Source organism: Lemur catta, chromosome 3 (assembly GCF_020740605.2).
Source record: "Lemur catta isolate mLemCat1 chromosome 3, mLemCat1.pri, whole genome shotgun sequence".
NCBI classification, from domain to species: domain Eukaryota; kingdom Metazoa; phylum Chordata; class Mammalia; order Primates; family Lemuridae; genus Lemur; species Lemur catta.
The window spans coordinates 58,956,691-58,975,180 of record NC_059130.1 but is presented as its reverse complement, the minus strand read 5'-3'; the positions used below and the strand labels follow the sequence as shown (position 1 = coordinate 58,975,180).

The 18,490-nt window shown below is 33.6% G+C and overlaps 1 protein-coding gene across 1 annotated transcript in view; it reads right to left on the bottom strand.

Annotated features, from left to right (window-relative positions):
* The window catches only part of COL24A1 (collagen type XXIV alpha 1 chain), a 330,570-nt gene that overhangs the window by 114,379 nt on the left and 197,701 nt on the right, over nt 1-18,490 (bottom strand). Inside the window, exons 32-33 of the mRNA XM_045547618.1 lie at nt 13,557-13,610; nt 1,901-1,954 (exon numbers count right to left, since the gene is read on the bottom strand). Of these exons, the coding sequence (XP_045403574.1) occupies nt 1,901-1,954; nt 13,557-13,610 (108 nt within the window). The remainder of the gene's footprint in view (nt 1-1,900; nt 1,955-13,556; nt 13,611-18,490) is intronic.

Sequence of the window (18,490 nt, the reverse complement as noted above, 5' to 3'; positions counted from 1 at the left end):
TGTTCAAGCTTCTGAACAGAATACATAAGACTTTTCATGATCTAATCATTTTCCTATAACTTCATCTATTATCACCCCTTGCTTTGACTTTAAGCATTAAAGAATCCATACTACTTCATATTTGCATGTTCTGGCTCATACTATCCCTTTTTCTGCACTTCCCTAATCCTTATGCTCTCTTTTCATAAGGCTAACACCTACTTTTCCTTAAAACTTGTCTCCTCAACCCCTCTTCCTTCACACACACACATAAGTCTTATGTTTCCCTTTCTCTAGGTGGGGTTAAGGGCCCATTGCCCTGTCAATAGCCCCATCGTTGGGTCCAACACATTGCAATATGATGACCTTTTATAAGACTATCTTCTGGATTAGATTATAAATTCCTAAAGGAGTCAGGGACCATATATCTTAGTCATCATTTAATCCCCACACAGTGCACAGTAAGAAAGCATGGAATAATCAAGGAATACAAAAATAGGTCAACAAATCTTTCATGTGGGAAAGGAGAAGAATTTTACTGGGGATGTGGTTAACAGGTTTGCAGAAGGTAGATCATGTAGAACATTATTTATCATGTTGAGAAACTGGCATTTTATCCTAAAGGCTATGAGAGGTCTTGAAAAATTTCAAGGAGATGAATGATATAAGAAAGATAAACTGAAAACAAATGGATGATGAAATGATAGGACTTGGAGGAGACATGGCATAAGAGTGGAGGACTAGGGCACTGGCAATAGGGTTGAAACGGGCAGGATAGATTTCAAGAGAGAATAGGGGAGGGAGAATGACTCAAAGGAAAAAGATGGCTGATTGGAGAGGATGATGTAGGAGAAGGAGTCTAGGAGGACTCTCAGTTTTGGGTTATTTGGTATAAGGGATATCTTTCATTGAGATGGGAATAAAAAGAGAAGAAAAGTGGAAATGTCATGGGCTTGGTTTAGATATTTTAAATTTGAGACATTTGTGGAGTATTTACGTGAGTATTTAACATGACAACAGGAAATCAATAACTGGACCTGAAGAGAGAGACATGAATTAGAGCTATCAAGATGAGAGCTATTAGAATAAAATTAGTACTTAAAGTCACTGTGATAATATAATTGATAACCTGAGGAAGTAAAAGCACAACTTCATGTCAAGACTGAGAAAGGCTAAGACAAGGTAAAGTGGAGAATCAAGAGAGAGAAGTTACACAGAAGCCAAGGGAGGAGAGAATTTGTTTCATTTATTTAGTGCTAAAGTTAACAAACAATAAAAATAAAGTAATTGTATTTTTATAATTATAACAAATGTGGCTTATTAATTTAAAATATATTCTAAATAGGGTCACTTCTATATACATATACATATATATTTTTTGGGGGGGGAGGACAGGGTCTTGCTCTGTTGCCTAGGCTAGAGAGCAGTGGCATCGTCATAGCTCACTACAACCTCAAACTCCTGAACTCAAGTGATCCTCCTGCCTCAGCCTCCTGAGAAGCTGGGACTACAGCTGCACGCCAGCATGCCCAGCTAATTTTTTCTACTTTTTTGTATAGATGGGGTCTGGTTATGTCACTTAGCCTTAAATATTCTTTTATAAAGGACATACAACATATTAAAATGGAAGACTATCAAGTCATATCTAAATCAATGAAGGGAAAGTATTATCTACTTTTTGCTATGCTATTTCAATGAGCTAATTGTTAGAGGAGAACTTTGTATGTATAAAATTAGGTTTATACAATAATTTTACCTACTTTTAGTGAAATTTTAGGCTTTATTTCCTGAATATAAAACAAAACACTATAAAATTATTCTTCATAATATATATATATGTATAAAATATATTGACTTTACCTTAGAGTCTTACAAAAGGTATTGAGTATTGATGTATAAGAAAGAGCCACAAAAAAATTACCTCAACGCCCATTTCCCCAGGAGGTCCAGCATCACCTTGCAGTCCTCGTGGTCCCTATATTAAAATAAAATTTAAGATATGAGAATCAAAGTTTACTCTATTTCAGTAAACATTGCACCTAGATATGGAATTTATGCTATGACATATCTTTATATAATACATTTATTAATGTTTTACTCTATTGTGTATAAACAAAATTGTATCTTTAGTTGATTCTTCTGTACTTGTTTATGCACAGTATTAAGTTTTGCTTGGATTCAAAAGAAAAGGAAAGAAAGGAGTACCATTCATTCTTTCATGCCCTAGTTCACTCATTCATTCAACAAACATTTATTAAGTACCTAATAAGTATTATATATAGTGCTAACTACTTTCACAAGTTATATTATTTGATGGATATAATATAGTCATATATCTGCTTAATATTTCTAGCAAATATATGACAAACAACATAGTATTTTTTAAGAAGAAGTAAATGCATGATCATTTTTACCATCTCTATAGTTTTGCCTTTTCCAGAATGTTATATAGCTGAAATCATACAATATGTAGCTTTTTTAGACTGGCTTCTTTCGCAGTACACATTTAAGGTTCCTCTATAAATTTTTGTGGCTTGATAGCTCATTTATTTTTATTGTAAATAATATTCCATTGTATGGGCATACCATGGTTTGTTTATCCATTTACTCATTGAAGGGCATTTTCTTAATTTGTTCAGGCTGCTATAACAAAATACCACAAACTGATAGCTTATAAACTACAGAAATTCATTTCTCATATTTCTGAAGGCTGGGAAGTCTAAGATCAAGGTGCTGGCAGATTTGGTGTTTGGTGAGGACCCACTTTCTGCTTTATAGATGGTACTTTCTAGCTGTACAGAAAGGGAGAACTAGCTCTCTCGGGTGTTTTTTTAAAGGGCACTAATCCCAACTGTGAGAACTGTGGCCTAATGACCTAATCACTTTCCAAAGATCCTACCTCCTAATACCATTACTTTGCATATTAGGAGTTCAACATATGAATTTTAGGAAGACACAGTCTGACCACAGAAGACATATTGGGTGCTTCAAATTTTTGGCAACTATGAATAAAGATGTTATAAACATTCGTGTGCAGGTTTTAGTGTTGACGTAAGTTTTCCACTCATTTGGGTAAGCACCAAGGGGTGTTGATTACCTGTTTTTATAGTGAGAATATGCTTAGCTTTGTATTAATAAAAAACTGCCAAATTGTCTTCCAAAGTGGCTATATCATTTTGTCTTCCCACCAATAATGAATGAGAGTTCCTATTGCTCCACCCACATCCTCATCAGCATTTGGTATTGTCAGAGTTTTGGATTTTAGCCATTCTAACAGGTACATAACGATATGTCATTGTTGTTTTAATTTGCAATTCCCTAATGACATATGATGTTGAGCATATTTTCATATGCTTCTGTATCATTTCTACATCTCCTTTGGTGTGGTGTCTGTTCAGATTTTCTGCCCACATTTGTAATTGAGTTTGTTTTCTAATTGTTTCCTCCCTCCCTCTCTCTCTCTCTTTCTCTTTCCTTCCTTCCTTTTTTTTTTTTTTTTTTTTTTCCAGATACAGGTTTCCTCACTCTGTGGCCCAGACTGGAGTGCAGTAGCACAATCATAGCTCACTGTAACCTCCCTTAATTCTTGTGCTCAAGCAATCTTGCTGCCTCAGCCTCCTGAATAGCTAGGAGTACAGGTGTGTGCCACCATGCCTGGATACTTTCTTAAAGTTTTTGTAGAGATGCAGTCTCACTGTGTTGCCCAGGACTGGTCTTGAACTCCTGACATTAAGTAGTCCTCCTGCTTTAGCCTCCCAAAGTGCTAGGATTATAGGCCTGAGCCACCATGCCCAGCCTATTGTTGTCTTTTGGGCATTCTTTCTATATTTTGGTTACAAGTGCTTTATCAGATATGTGTTTTGCAAATATTTTATCCCAGTCTATAGCTTATTTTTTCATTCTCTTAACAGTATCTTTTGCAAGGCAGACATTTTTAATGTTAATAAAGTCCAACTTACCAATTTTTTCTTTCATGGATTGTGCTTTTTGTGTTGTAGCTAAAAACCTACCACCAAACCTAAGGTCACACAGATTTTCTCCTATGTTTATATTCTAGGCGTTTTATAGTTTGCATTTTATGTTTAGGTCTATGATCCATTTTGAGGTTTTGGTTATTTATTTATTTATTCTTTTGGTGAAAGGTGAAAGATCCGTGTCTAGATCCATTTTTTTGCACGTAGTCATCCATTTGTTCCAGCATCATTTGTTGAAAAGACTATCCATTGTATTGTCTTTGCTCCTTTGTCAAAGATTACTTGACTATATTTGTGTCTAGATGGAATGTACATTGTGTAGAACAAAGATTATATCTGTTTCTATTTCTGCGCTTACCATTCTGTTTCAGTGATCTACAGTTGGTCCTAGAACAACATGGGTGTTAAGGATGCCAACCACGGCACAGCTGAAAATTTGCATATAATTTTTGACTCTCCCAGAACTTAACTACTGATAGCCTCCCGTAGAATAGAAGACTTACAGATAACCCAAGCTGTTGATTAACACATATTTCATATGTTACAAGTATTAGATACTGTATTCTTACAACAAAGTAAGCTAGAGAAAAGAAAATGTTATTTAGAAAATCATAAGAAAGAGAAAATATATTTACTATTCATTAAGTGGAAGTGAGTCATCATAAAGGTCTTCATCCTCATTGTCTTCACATTGAGTAGGCTGAGGAAGAGGATGAAGAGGAGGGGTTGGTCTTGCTGTCTTAGGGGTGGCAGAGGTGGAAGAAAATCCATGTATAAGCAGATATTTGCAGTTCAAACCCATGTGGTTCAAGTGTATTCATCTATTCTTTTGCCAGTACCACATTGTCTTGATTACTCTACTTTTATTATAAATCTTGAAGTCAGGTAGTAGTCTTACAGTCTTGTAGTCTTACAACTTTGTTCTTCAATATTGTTTTGGCTATTCTGGGTCTTTCTGCCTTTCCATATGAACTTTACAATCTGTAAATAACTACAAAGTAACTTTCTGGGATTCTAATTAGAATTGCATAGAATTGATATATCAAGTTGTGAAGAACAACTTGAACATCCTAACAATATTGAGGCTTCCTATCCATGGACATGGAATACCTTTCCATTTATTTATATCTTTAATTTCTTTGACCAAAGTGTTATAATTTTCCTCACACAGATCTTGTACATATTTTATTAGCATTATACCTATTTCTTTCTTTCTTTTTTGGGGCTAATGTAAATGGTATTGTTTTTCATTTTAAATTCCAATTATTTATTGCTGGTAATATAAGAAAGCAACTGACTTTTGTATATTAACTTGTATCCTGTTATCCTGCAACCTTGTTATAATTGCTTATTAGTTCCAAAAGTTTTTTAAAATAAGTTCTTTGGGATTTTTTACATAGACAACTATGCCATCTGCAAACAAAGACAGTTTTATTTCTTCCTTCCAAATCTGTATACTTTTTTATTTCCTCTTCTTGTCTTATTACACTAGCTAGGACCTCCAGTTCAATGCCAAATAAGTTTAAAAAAGAGGAACATCATTGCTTGTTCCCTTGTACTTAAAAGTACCTAGTTTCTCACCATTAAGTGTGATGTTGGCTATAAGGTTTTTAAAAAATATATGTTCTTCATAAAGTTGAGGAAGTTTCCCTCTATTCTAAGTTTGCTGAAAGTTTTTATCATGAATGGTGTTGGATTTTGTCAAATGATTTTCTGCACCTTTTTATATCATATTTTCTTCTTTAGCCTGTTGAGGTGAGGGATTATATTAAGGGATAGTCTAATGTTGAAACAGCCTTGCATATCTGGAATAAATTCAACTTGGTCGTAATGTACAATTCTGTTTATATATTGTTGGATTCTATTTGCTAATATTTTGTTGGGGATTTTTACATCTGTGTTTATGAATGATATTGGTCTCTCATTTTCTTTCTTGTAATGTATTTATCTGGTTTTGGTATTAGCATAATTATGGCCTCACAGAATGAGTTGGGAAGTGTTCTGCTGTTTCTATTTTCTGGAACAGATTGTGAAGAAATGGTATCATTTGTTCCTTAAATGTCTGGTAGAATTCACCAATGAGATCATCTGGGCCCAGTACTTTCTACTTTAGAAGGTTATTAATGATTTATTCTATTTCTTTAATCAATATAGGCCTATTCAGATGATCAATTTCTCTTTATTGGAGTTTTGTTAGAATACGTCTTTCAAAGAATTGCTCCATTTCATCTATCAAATTTGTGGACATAGAGTTGTTCATAATATTAATTTATTATCTTTTTAATGTCCACGGGTCAGTAGTGATGGCCTCTCTTTCACTTCTGATATTAGTAATTTGTGTTTCTCTTTCTTTTTATTTTTCCTTCATTAACCTTGCCATGGGTTGAGCAATTTTATTGAAGTTTCAAAAGAACCAGGCTTTGGTTTCATTGATTTTCTCATTGTTTTCCTGTTTTCAATTTCTTTGCTTTCTGCTCTGACTTTTATTATTTTCCTTCTGCTTAATTTGTATTTCATTTGCTCTTCTTTTTCTATTTTCCTAAGTTTAGATTATTAATTTGAGATCTTCTTCTTTCCTAATTTTTCATTCAGAGCTATAAATTTCCTTCTAAGAACTGCATCTCACAAGTTTTGATAAGTTGTATTTTCATTTAGTTCAAAATACTTTTTCATTTCTCCTGAAACAACTTCTTTGATAAAAATGTTATTTAGAAGTGTGTTGTATATTCTTTAAATGTTGTGGGATTTTCCAGTGATGTTTCTGTTATTGATTTTTAATTTAGTTCCATTTTGGTCTGATAGTAGACATCATACAATGTCTATTCTTATGATGTCTAAATTTGTTAAGGTGTGTTTTATGGCCCAGAATGTGGTTTATCATGGTGAACATTCCATGTGAGCTTGAGAATATGTACTCTTCTGTTGTTGGATAAAGTATTTTATAAATGTCAATTAGATCTAGTTGACTGATAGTACTGCCCAACTTTCTCTTTACTGATTTTCTGCCTTCTAGATCTCTCCATCACTAATAGAGGGGTGTTAATGTCTTCAACTGTAATAGTAGATTCATGTATTTCTCCTTGGAGTTCTATCAGCTTTTTTTTTTTTTTTTTTTTTTTGAGACAGAGTGTCACTTTGTTGCCCGGGCTAGAGTGAGTGCCGTGGTGTCAGCCTCGCTCACAGCAACCTCAAACTCCTGGGCTTAAGCAATCCTACTGCCTCAGCCTCCCGAGTAGCTGGGACTACAAGGCATGTGCCACCATGCCCGGCTAATTTTTTCTATATATATTTTTAGTTGTCCAGATAGTTTATTTCTATTTTTAGTAGAGACGGGGTCTCGCTCAGGCTGGTCTCGAACTCCTGACCTCGAGCGATCCACCCGCCTCGGCCTCCCAGAGGGCTAGGATTACAGGCGTGAGCCACTGCGCCCGGCCATATCAGCTTTTGCTTCATATATTTTGATGATCTGTTTGTAAAGTGCATACACATTAAGTATTGTTACATCTTCTTGGAAAAATGATCCGTTATCATTATGTAATGCCCCCTTTACCCTGATAATTTCCCTTGCTCTAAAGTTTGCTTTGTTTGAAATTAATATAACCATTCTAGCTTTCCTTTCATTAGTGTTAGCATGTTTTATCTTTCTTCATCCTATTATTTTTAATATATGTCTTTAAAGTGGGTTTCTTAAAGACAACATACAGTTGGGTCTTATTTTTTTATCCACTCTGACATTCTCCAACTCTTAATTGGTATATTTAGACCATTGACATTTAAAGTGACTAGTGATATAGTTGGATTAATCTACCATATCTACCATATTTGTCAGTTTTCTATTAGTTACACTTGTTCTTTGTCTCCTCCTCCTCTTCTTCTGTTTTTTTTTTTTTTGTTTGTTTGCTGTTTGTTTTTTTTTTTTTTTTTTGGTTTTCCACTCTTTTTTTCCTCCTCTCTGTTTTTAATTAAGCATTTTATATGATTCTTCTGTTTTAGCATACTACTTTTAAAACTTTCCTTAGTGGTTTCTCTAGAGTTTGCAATATATATTTACAATTAATCCAAGTTCATTTTTAAATAACACTATACCACTTCATGGGTAGTGCCAATACCTTATAACAATTTCTTGTACTCCCAGAGGGGTATGGAAAAAATAGAAAGAGAAAAAACAAAAATAAAAACAAGATAAACAGATAATAAGTTTTAAATTGGTAGAAAAATAGAAAGGAAAAAAATCCTTCCTCTTGCCCCTTATGACGTTGCTATCATTCATTTCATTTATCCATAAGCTACAATACCAAATATATTTTTGCTATTATTATTTTATACAAATTATCTATTAGATGGATTAAGAATAAAAAAATGATTTTATTTTATTTTCATTTATTTCTTCTCTGATACTCTTCCTTTCTTCTTTCCTAGATCTGAGTTTCTTACCTGTATCATTTTCCTTCACTCTGAAGTACTTTAAGCATTTCTTGTTGGTCTACTAGTAACAAATTCCTTCAATTTGTGTTTGAGAAAGATGTCATTTCTCTTTCACTTTTAAATTCCCACTTTGATAATTCTAAAATTTCTGCCATATCTGAGTCTATTTCTGGTAATTTGTCTTTACAGACTATTTTTTTGCCTTTTAGCCTGCCTTAAAATTTCTTGTTGAAAGCCAGACATTCTGTATAGTGTAAAAGGAACTGAGGTGAGGTAAACAGACCTTTCACATGAGATTTTATATTATCTGGCTAAGAGCGAAGCTGTGTTTACTACTTGTTGCACCTGTGATGTTTGAGGGTAAAATTTCCTCTAGTGTCATGGTTTTGGACTTCCCTGTTTTCTTTAGGCTTTCCCAACACTCTTTCAATAGGGTTTGAGTCTACAGTTCTTTTTAGCTATAATCTCCTGTTATTGTGCAGGAGCCCTGTTGATGCGATGGTAAGGTCTAGGGTAGAGGAAGCACTCTACAGTCCTATGATTAGGTCTCAGCCTTTTAGTGAGCCTGAGTTGGATATTTTCCTTCTCCCATGTCAAAGGCCAGGGGGGCTAAAATTGAATATTTCTCGTCCCACAACAGAAGGCTGAAATTGTGGGTATTTCCCTTCCTCCAGGTCAGTTGGTCTTTGGAAAAACCCCAGTAGTTTATGATAAAAAGTTTCCTGTGAGGGCAAGCCTTCTTAAGGAGATCAGAGAATTTTAAGTGTGTTTGAAAATGGCTACTATCCTCCTCTCTTCCTGGAAGCAGGAGGGAATTTTTCTCTGACCTTTACAGTAAGAATCTGGTTAGAGCTCCTCGAGAAAGTAAAATTCAGGAACCTGTGAAAGCCTCCTAAAGACTGGGCCCCCCATTGGTCCAAGGATGGACAAGCAGCTGCTGGGTAGTTGTCCTTATATAAGGACAACTTTTTGTGTAAGTTTGCAATGGCCTTTGTGCAAGGTTGTAGTTTTTGTAGAGTCTTTTGTAATAGCCTTTATCAGGCATACAGATAAGCATGAGAACCCGCTTTGTGAGCTTCCCCAGCTCTATTTGTCAGGGGTCTTTTCTAACATTAGCGACTCCATTTTGATTCTGACAACTTTCACACTACGATTTTTAAAGAATCTAAATTTGTTTTTTGGATGTTTCACTATATCTGTGATATGTTATATTAATGAATTCCTTAATATTAAGTAATTTCTCCTTTTTTGTATTTCTTCCTTTTACTACATTGAAGTGGATAATTATATATATAGTTGAACTTTACTTCTTTTTTGGTGTTTAGACTTTTATAACCATATTGGTATGTGAAATTCATCTTCAGCTTTTTTTGTGGCTGTTATTTTTGTCTTCGTTATTGTCAAAATTCTACTAAGATGCTAATATAGGGTCCTCTTTTGTCTTTTGTTTCCAAGACTGTTGCCATTTTGTAAATCTTTCTAAGTAATTTAATGGGGAACTATATGAGGTTTTATCATACACTTTTACTTGAGAATCCTATTAACTATCTTTCAAGGTAAATGGAAGTGACTTCTAGTACTTAACTAAGAAAGAGTAGCTAGAAAAGAATGCTTTTTAAATTATAAGGGATATTATAAAGCAAGCTTAGGAAGAATTAATTTTTAAGAGTATAGCATTCCCTTTGTCCCCCCTTTAAAGGCAGTTTTCAATGCTTAGAAATACCAACAGTATTTATATGAATCAGGAGATATTTTTTCAACTCAAGTTTTCTGAAATGAAAGAACAAAAGAATAAAAGAAAGACAGAAAGAAAGAACAAACTCCACCATTTTCCTCTTGTTGAGGGCCGCTATGTACAGTTATACAGGTTGTATACTGCATAACCTAGGGACACTATTTATATCAGTTTTTCATTGATCAAACCTTTTCTTTTCTTTCTTTTTTTTCTTGCATTTGTGACTAACATCTAGACCAGGGGTCAGCAAACTTTTTTTAAAGGGCCAGATAGTATTTCAGGCTTCTGAGTCATATGCTTTCTGTCAAAACCACTCAACTTTGCTATTGTTGTATGAAAACAGCCATACATATATAAGTAAATTGTTGTGGCTGTGTTTCAATAAAACTTGATTTACAAAAGCAGGTAACTGGACTGAGGGCTGTAGTTTGCCTATCCCTCTATATGCCTACATACACCTAAAGGAATTTCATATTCTCATGAAGATTGTAAGATAAGTTATGGTTAAGGCTGAAGCTCCTAATTTATATATCTGATTTTCATCTTATCTGTCAGTCTCCTTTGCAGTTTCAATCTCTTCTACCAATATTTTGTTGATCTTACAATTTTTTAAGCCTGAGCATTAGATCCTTGTCTTTTCTCACTCTCTTCAAAGGGAATGACTCCAATATTTTTAACTTCAGTGCACTTCTCTTCTTTGAATCCAAATGGCAACTTCATAATTTTCAACCACCTCATAAATTCAACATAGTGAAACTGAATTTATAATCATCCATTCTCAAACTGATTGGTTCTCCCAGTGCCAGTGAATGATACCCTTATCTCTTTAATACAATAAGCCAGAAATTCAGAAATTATACTTCACATATAGGATCTCTATTTCTTGTGGATTTTATCCCCTTTTGAATCTTTTAATCCATCCACTTCTTTTCTCTGCTAATGAACAAGTTTCCACCACCTCTTTTTTTTTCCAGGATCCTACTGTGTCTCACTGTTACAGCTCCTTGGTGGTTATGCCCCTCTCCTCAACTGAGTGTCCTATCCAGCACATCGTCTGTCCACCCTTTTCATTGCCTTCTTTTTTTTTCTTATTTCAGCATATTATGGGGGTACAAAAGTTTAGATTACGTATATTGCCCTTGCCTCCCCCCTCCCCCCCTCCACCCCGTCCACCACCTCTTACTCTTATCTGGACTATTGCAACACAGAGTCACTCTTGGCTCCTTCCATTTTGTGACTTGACTGATATTTACAAAACAATAATCTAATTATAAAATTAGCCCCACCCCTTCAATGACATTCCTTTGTTCTAAGGATAAAAATACAAATCCTTGGCAATAGCACTCATAAAACTATGTGTGTTTTGTCACCTGCCTCCCTTTCTGTCCTCATCTTGTACTTACTTTCCACCTGACTCTATGCCATAGCCATGCTGGCCGCCTTTTCGCTCTTCATATAAACACATAGTGCTTCCTCCAGCTCATGACTTCTCTCTGGAAAGATCTTTCCACCTCTTTGCCTAACTAACTCCTAATCATCCTTCAGATAACATCTCAAATGTTTCTCCTCATGGAAGCTTTCTTTAACATCCAGATTAAGACAATTTCTCTGCAGCAGACATTCTTGCAACTGAATTCCTATACTTTATAGTATTTATCTCAGCTTATAATTATCCATTTATGTTGTGATTATTTAATTAATGTTTATCTCTATCACCAGATTGAAAACTCCATGCTTACCACTACATCCCAAGTGCAGATTTTTAATAAATATTTGTCAACTGACTGAATGGTCACCTATTCAAATCCAAATGCTTGAATTGCAATGAGCAGACCAGTTTTGAATTTTGTCTGGAAAAAGAGACAACTTTTAGAGGTGTTGACTTAGAAAGGCTATAGTCCTCTTTTTTTTTTTGATGTATGTATAATATAGATAAGTTTCAACATATCTTCTATACACTTTATTTTACCAATTTTCTTCTGTTCTTTTCTGTGATTAGCCACGCAGCTCAGATATATAAAACAAAGCATATTATATCCATTATAAATTGATTTATATTTTATTTACCAGTCCCACTGACCTTGTGACCTGTATGTTAATTTTTATGTGCTATTAAGCCATTAGTCATTTAAGGCTATAGTAACAAGTCTTTTCTTATGTAACTTCTAAGATACTATCTATGCTGTTGCCATAGTTCTACTGACACACTTATCTTTACTTAAAGGTCTTCTTTAATAAGACTCAATTAGTTTTCATTCCATTTCACTTCATGTAATGTTACCTACCAGCTGAATGACTAGGCCTTCGGTAAACGACCTTTTCTCAACTCTGTGTTTGTTAACACACATTGAGTAGATTTAATGTGCCAGACATTATACCAGGAAAGGGGATTGCAAAGATAAAAGAAATGATCTCTGACTTTAAAGAGCTTACAGACCTTTTAGGTGAGCCAGATATTTAAGTAAATAATGCTAAAGATAGTTGTACTATTTTAGGTCCAATAAATACTAGTAATGGGATGGCAGGTTAAAACACAAAATAGGAAGAAAATCAAGAAGGATTTAGTAGAATAAAATCAATGTGAAATCTAACATTGTTTATTTGAAAAGAATTATACATATTTCAAATCTTATTGCTTAGAGAACTTATACGTTAAGTACATAAATGAGAAAAGAGCTATGGCAAGAATAGCTCTTTGTTAGAATTTTCCACTTGCTGCTATCTAAATGAATTATGCAAAGGCCACCTATAAACCTTTGTGTCAACTGATGATAAAATCAACCCAGTGGTCTGAAAGACTATATTGTATTGTAAATCTAAGAAGCACATTACAACATATTACATCTGACACCATTAATCAGAAGAATGACTTCAATGGCAATAAAGAATAAATTGTAAGAAAGTAGGTGTGACAAGGTCTTTCCTTTTCACAATTCGTTTTCCATGGAAACTCTAATTGAATCATATTTATGAAATTGTGATGTAAGCTTTTGTACTGTTGATGCAACAGCATTTCTGTCACGTTTGTACCTTTTGGCCCATTAGATGTAGAGTTTGGCTTCTCTATATGGTCTTTTATTATAGAATTGGCTTCATAAATGTGATTGTGTGTGTGTGGCAATGTAATAATTATAAGAACAGCAAGCCATTCAGAAAGAGAATTTCTCAGATTCAATAAAACAAAGTTTTCTTTCTTCAAAATAGAAATATGCTCAGTTTTAACAGTTCCAGAAGAACAGTACTATATTTGACTATATGAAACCAGAAAGGCACTAAAAACTATATTACAGCAAAATTTTTATTCTCTATAACTAGTCTATGGTGTCTATCATAAATGCTGCTTTCTAATACATATCAGTCACAGCACAGCAGAGAAGTAATAATGGCAAGGTAAATGTACATTATGAGAAAAACACATTAGAAGAGTGTAAAGATAAACTTACTGGTTCTCCTGCAAGTCCCCTGTCTCCTGTACTTCCAGGGGGTCCCTGTAAACCCTAGATAAATAAAGACAAAACTTGTAGAAAAAGTGAGGTTTGAAAATGTTTTAGTCAGTTTTCTTACCTTATGGATCCTTCCACTTAATTTTTTGTCCACCTCTATTCTTATTTTTTTCTTTTGTGGTAAAATATATAACATAAAATTTACTGTTTTAACTACTTTCAAGTATACAGTTTTGTGGCATTAAGTACATTCACAATGTTGTGCAACCATCACCACTATCCACCTCCAGAGCTTTTTCATGTTCTCAAACTGAAACTCTGTACCCATTAAACACTAATTTCCTGTTGCCCTTTTCCCTTATTTCTGGTAATCACCATTCTATTTTCTGTCTCTACAAATTTGAATATCATAAATACCTCATATAAGTGGGCATACAATATCTGCTCTTTTGTGACTGGCTTATTTCACTTACATAATGTCTTTAAGGTTCATCCCTGCTGTAGCATGTGTGAAAACTTCATTCCTTCTTAAGGCTGAATAATATCCCAATGGATGTATATGTCACACTTTATTCATCTGTAAGTGGACATTTGGGTTGCTTGTACCTTTTAACTATTGTGAATAATGCATCTATGAACCTGGGTGTACAGGTATTGGTCTGAGTCCCTATTTTCAATTATTTGGGGATATACCTAGAAGTAGAACTGATGGATCATATGATGGTTCTCTGTTTAACTTCTTGAGGAACTATCAAACTGTTTTCCGTAGTGGCTCTCCCATTTTACATGCACAGCAGCAATGCACAAGGGTTCCAATTTCTCTACATTCTTGCCAATACATATTTTGGGGTTTTTTTTTTCCTCTTCAATAATAGCATCCTAAAGTGTATGCAATTGTATCTCATCATGGTTTGATTTATACTTTCCTAATGACTAGTGATGTTGAGTATCTTTTTCATGTGCTTATTGGCCATTTGAATATCTTCTTTGGTGAAATGTCTATTCAAGACCTTTGCCCATTTTTTCATTGGGTTGTTTTTCTGTTCTTGAGTTGTAAGAGTTCTTTATTCTACCTCTATTCTCATATGTAATCTTCACTACTATACTGAGAGAAATAATTATCCAGAATTATTTTAATTTTGAATTTCCTTAAACTTTTAATATTGATATAAAAAGTTTTTTTTCAAAAATAATAATGGCCTTGTGATGTGTTAGTAAGTATGACTTGTAAACCCACATGACCAGAAATGACCATATTAGACCTTTAATTTCCCTTTTTTTTCATCTTTACACCCTGTACTATAAAAGAGAGGCTTGGATATGAAGTATGTTATAAAATGGTAAATAGAACTCTAAATCAAATTCCAAGTCTTCTCTGAACCTTCCATTCAGAGATTTACTGAGCATTTATTGTGTGCCAGCCACTGATGACTAATGATGATATATAATAAATTGCCCCATTTGCAAGTTGTATCTTCTATATTATTGACCTTGGGAAAACTGATGACTGTATTAGCTAATCACAATTACCATTTTATCTTTAAAATTATCAATAAAAGCTAAGAAAAAATATGACATTAAATTGGAAGTAGAGATATTTAAAATTCTTAGCAACACATATCATCTAAGTTATAACTGTCAATGCTATGTTTAGTTTCTCTGGTTAGAGAAAAGGAAATATGTAGAATTATGGATAATCATATGGTTAAGGTCCTGTTTCAGTCATGAAAATCATATGCTGCTCATTCACTTCAGGCTCCTTAATTAAGAGACACAATCAATATATGGGATCCCTCTGTGCTTGGTATACTAATGGAAACATACAGCAAAAGTTCATAACTTTAAATATCTGCCCAGTTTTCTTTGTATAGTATGTTTGGACATAATTTCTTGCTTACTATGTATTTTTAATGCTGTTGATAAGGCATAAAAGCTATTTTGCAAAGTTATGAAACTATTCAAATGAACTCTAATTTTATTAGGGATGAAGAGGAAAAGCACAAGCTGGAATAAAATAAAATTTCTCTTTAAGGCCTTTCAGATGCTATTATATAATACTAATGATATATTATTTATAGTAGAATTTCTTGCTCCATGACTTCAACTCAGTAATTATGATAATGATGACCATTAGCATAATAATGACCACTGTGGTCATTATTTATTGAAAGCCTGTGCCAAGCACATAATAAATATCTTGTGTTATAACTATGAGAGATATCCCATTTTAAAGATAGGAAACTGAGGCTCAGAGAGGTTAAGTAATTTGTACAAAGTCAAAACAACTAGTAAGTAGCAGAATCAATATTTGAAATCCAGTATGTATGACTCCAATACAATATGACACATTATATGCAGGGGAATAATGATACATATAACTGTAGACTTCTCATCAGAAATACTAGAGGCCAAAAGAAAATGGTAAAACGAAATAAAACCACCACCATATCAGCCCAGAATCCTACATCCAGTGAAACTCTCCTTTAAGAGTAAAGGAGAAATGAAGACATTTCATAAACAAAAACTAAGAGAATTCAGCACTTGCGGATTTCACCAGAAATATAAAGGAATTTTATAGACTACAGGGAAATGACACCATCTGAAGACACAAATCTTCAGAAAGGAATAATAGCACCAGAAACGGCAAATAGGTTGGGAAATGAAAAACACTATTTCCCCACTAAACATCTCTAAAAGTACATATTTTATTTATATTTAAGAAAGTGACATTTTATTTATGTTAAAGCAAATATTATAACTTTTAACGTGCAGTTTATAATATATGTGGATGTAATACATGAAATAGTTATAATATAAAAGACAGAGTATTGTTAAATGGCCCTATATGGTTGGCAAATTTCTTACACTTGTGTTAAGTATTTACGTAAAATATTTATTTTTTGGCACTTTACAGGAAAAGTTTGCTGACCCTTGACCTACAGTGATCACTTAAAATAATAATGAGAAGAACTATAGCTAAAACCAATAGGTTAAAACAGAATTTTCAAAATTATTCAGTGCCACTGAACAACAACAAAAGGACACAAAGTAAAACAAACCATAAATGGTAGACCTAAATCAAATCATATAAACAATTACATTAAATGGAAATGCAACAAATACTCTAATTAAAAGGAAGAAATTGTCAGAATTAATATAAAGCAAGATCCAGCTATAAGACATTCACTTTAAATGCCAAGACATAGATAGGCTGAAAGTAAACTAATGGAAAAGATACATAAACAGCAAGCATAACAAGGCTGGAGAAACTATTTTTAATATCAGATAAATTAGATTTCAAATTAATATCAGGTAAGGTAGATTTCAGAATTAAAGGGAGAAATAGAGAAATACAAAATCACAGTTGGAGATTTTTTTATACCCTATCTCACTAATTGATAGAATATCTAGATAAAAAAATCAGTAATATATGAACAGTTATAGTTTTTATATGATTTAGAAAGCCATGACTCAGGCTTTATTACCTTAAATGGGTTGTGGCCTTTCTTCCTGATTTTCTCTTTGAGTCAGATCTATGTGTTGATGGAAAGCAAGTACTGTATGGGAAATGATGTTGGTTCACAGACAAAAACATATTTTTACTGGTTATCTGGGCTACCAGAGTATGATATGTGCTGCCAGTTTTCATTTAATACCTGGCTTTAGAATTATGGCAATTCATAGATGGAGCAGGTCTTAGCGATTTTATCAGTCTCTTTACTTTTACCAATGAGAAAAACATGATCCAGCGAGCTAACCAATTTTAACAAGTTTCTACTGTTTTTAGGATCATGCACTAGAACAAAGGTCAATTTGCCCTCCAATATATCTGTTATAGAGTATTGCCTGCTTTTTGACAGTGCACAAATGACTGGGGACACTAAGATTACTCTGAAGGATCAAATGAATCTTTGGGGCTTGTCTGACTTTTTTCCGTTGTTCTTAGCTTCTCCAAGATCTCAATCCAATCAAGGAAAAGGAGACAATGTAGGCATAAACTTCAACTAATACAAACTCATGATTTAATGTACAATCCATTTCATGCACTAAGGTAACATAACTCTTCCAGCAGTCCATGAGACTGGCTTGTCATAAGCTAAGGTTACAAAATGATTCTGGTATCTTTTATTGAGGAAGTCAAACATCAAATATCACACTTTTCCAAGCATACCTGCTGGGATGAAAATAAAGGTAAAATTCTAAGGAAGGGCAAAAAGCAGTAAGTATTTCTATTTCTCTGGGATTCATTTTTTTTTTTTAATGAGAGAGATGAATTTGATGAACTACAAATTTCTCCACACATTGCAACATATTAGCTTTGTGTACAGTATAGCAAAGTGGTCAGAATCTATAGAAACACCCTTTACCCTGATATAATAGAAACCCAGAAGATAAATATTAATATTCAAGGAATATTTTGGGGGGATAACTTTAATTAATAATACAATGCCACACACAAGTTCTTTCCCTGGACAGTCATTTTTTCTCTTTTAGGTTTCTGATATTTTAGACTTGACCACAGTCAACTATAATGCTATTGTGGAAAACAACTAGCAGGGGGCAACAGATTTCAAAGAGGAACAAGCAGATGCAGTGACATTGGTGACAATTACTATAGCAGCTAAAACATTTTCATCCTATCCTTTACTGACTCCTCAGCTGCGATCTATTTATATTTTCATCTAATGTTATAACTTTATATTATGCACATATGTATATGAAAAATAAAAAGTCATTAAAAATTATGATTCTGAATGAAATTAAAAATATCCATACATTTAAGCTTATGTGCTCATATATATGTAATATCTTATGTGTATATATGTGTATGCATGTGTGTGTTTATCTTTCTTTTATTTAACATTTTTCTCCCTTAGTGATGATAACCACAGAACTTGTTGCCTCTCAGGGAAAAAAAAAGTGTCTAATTCTGG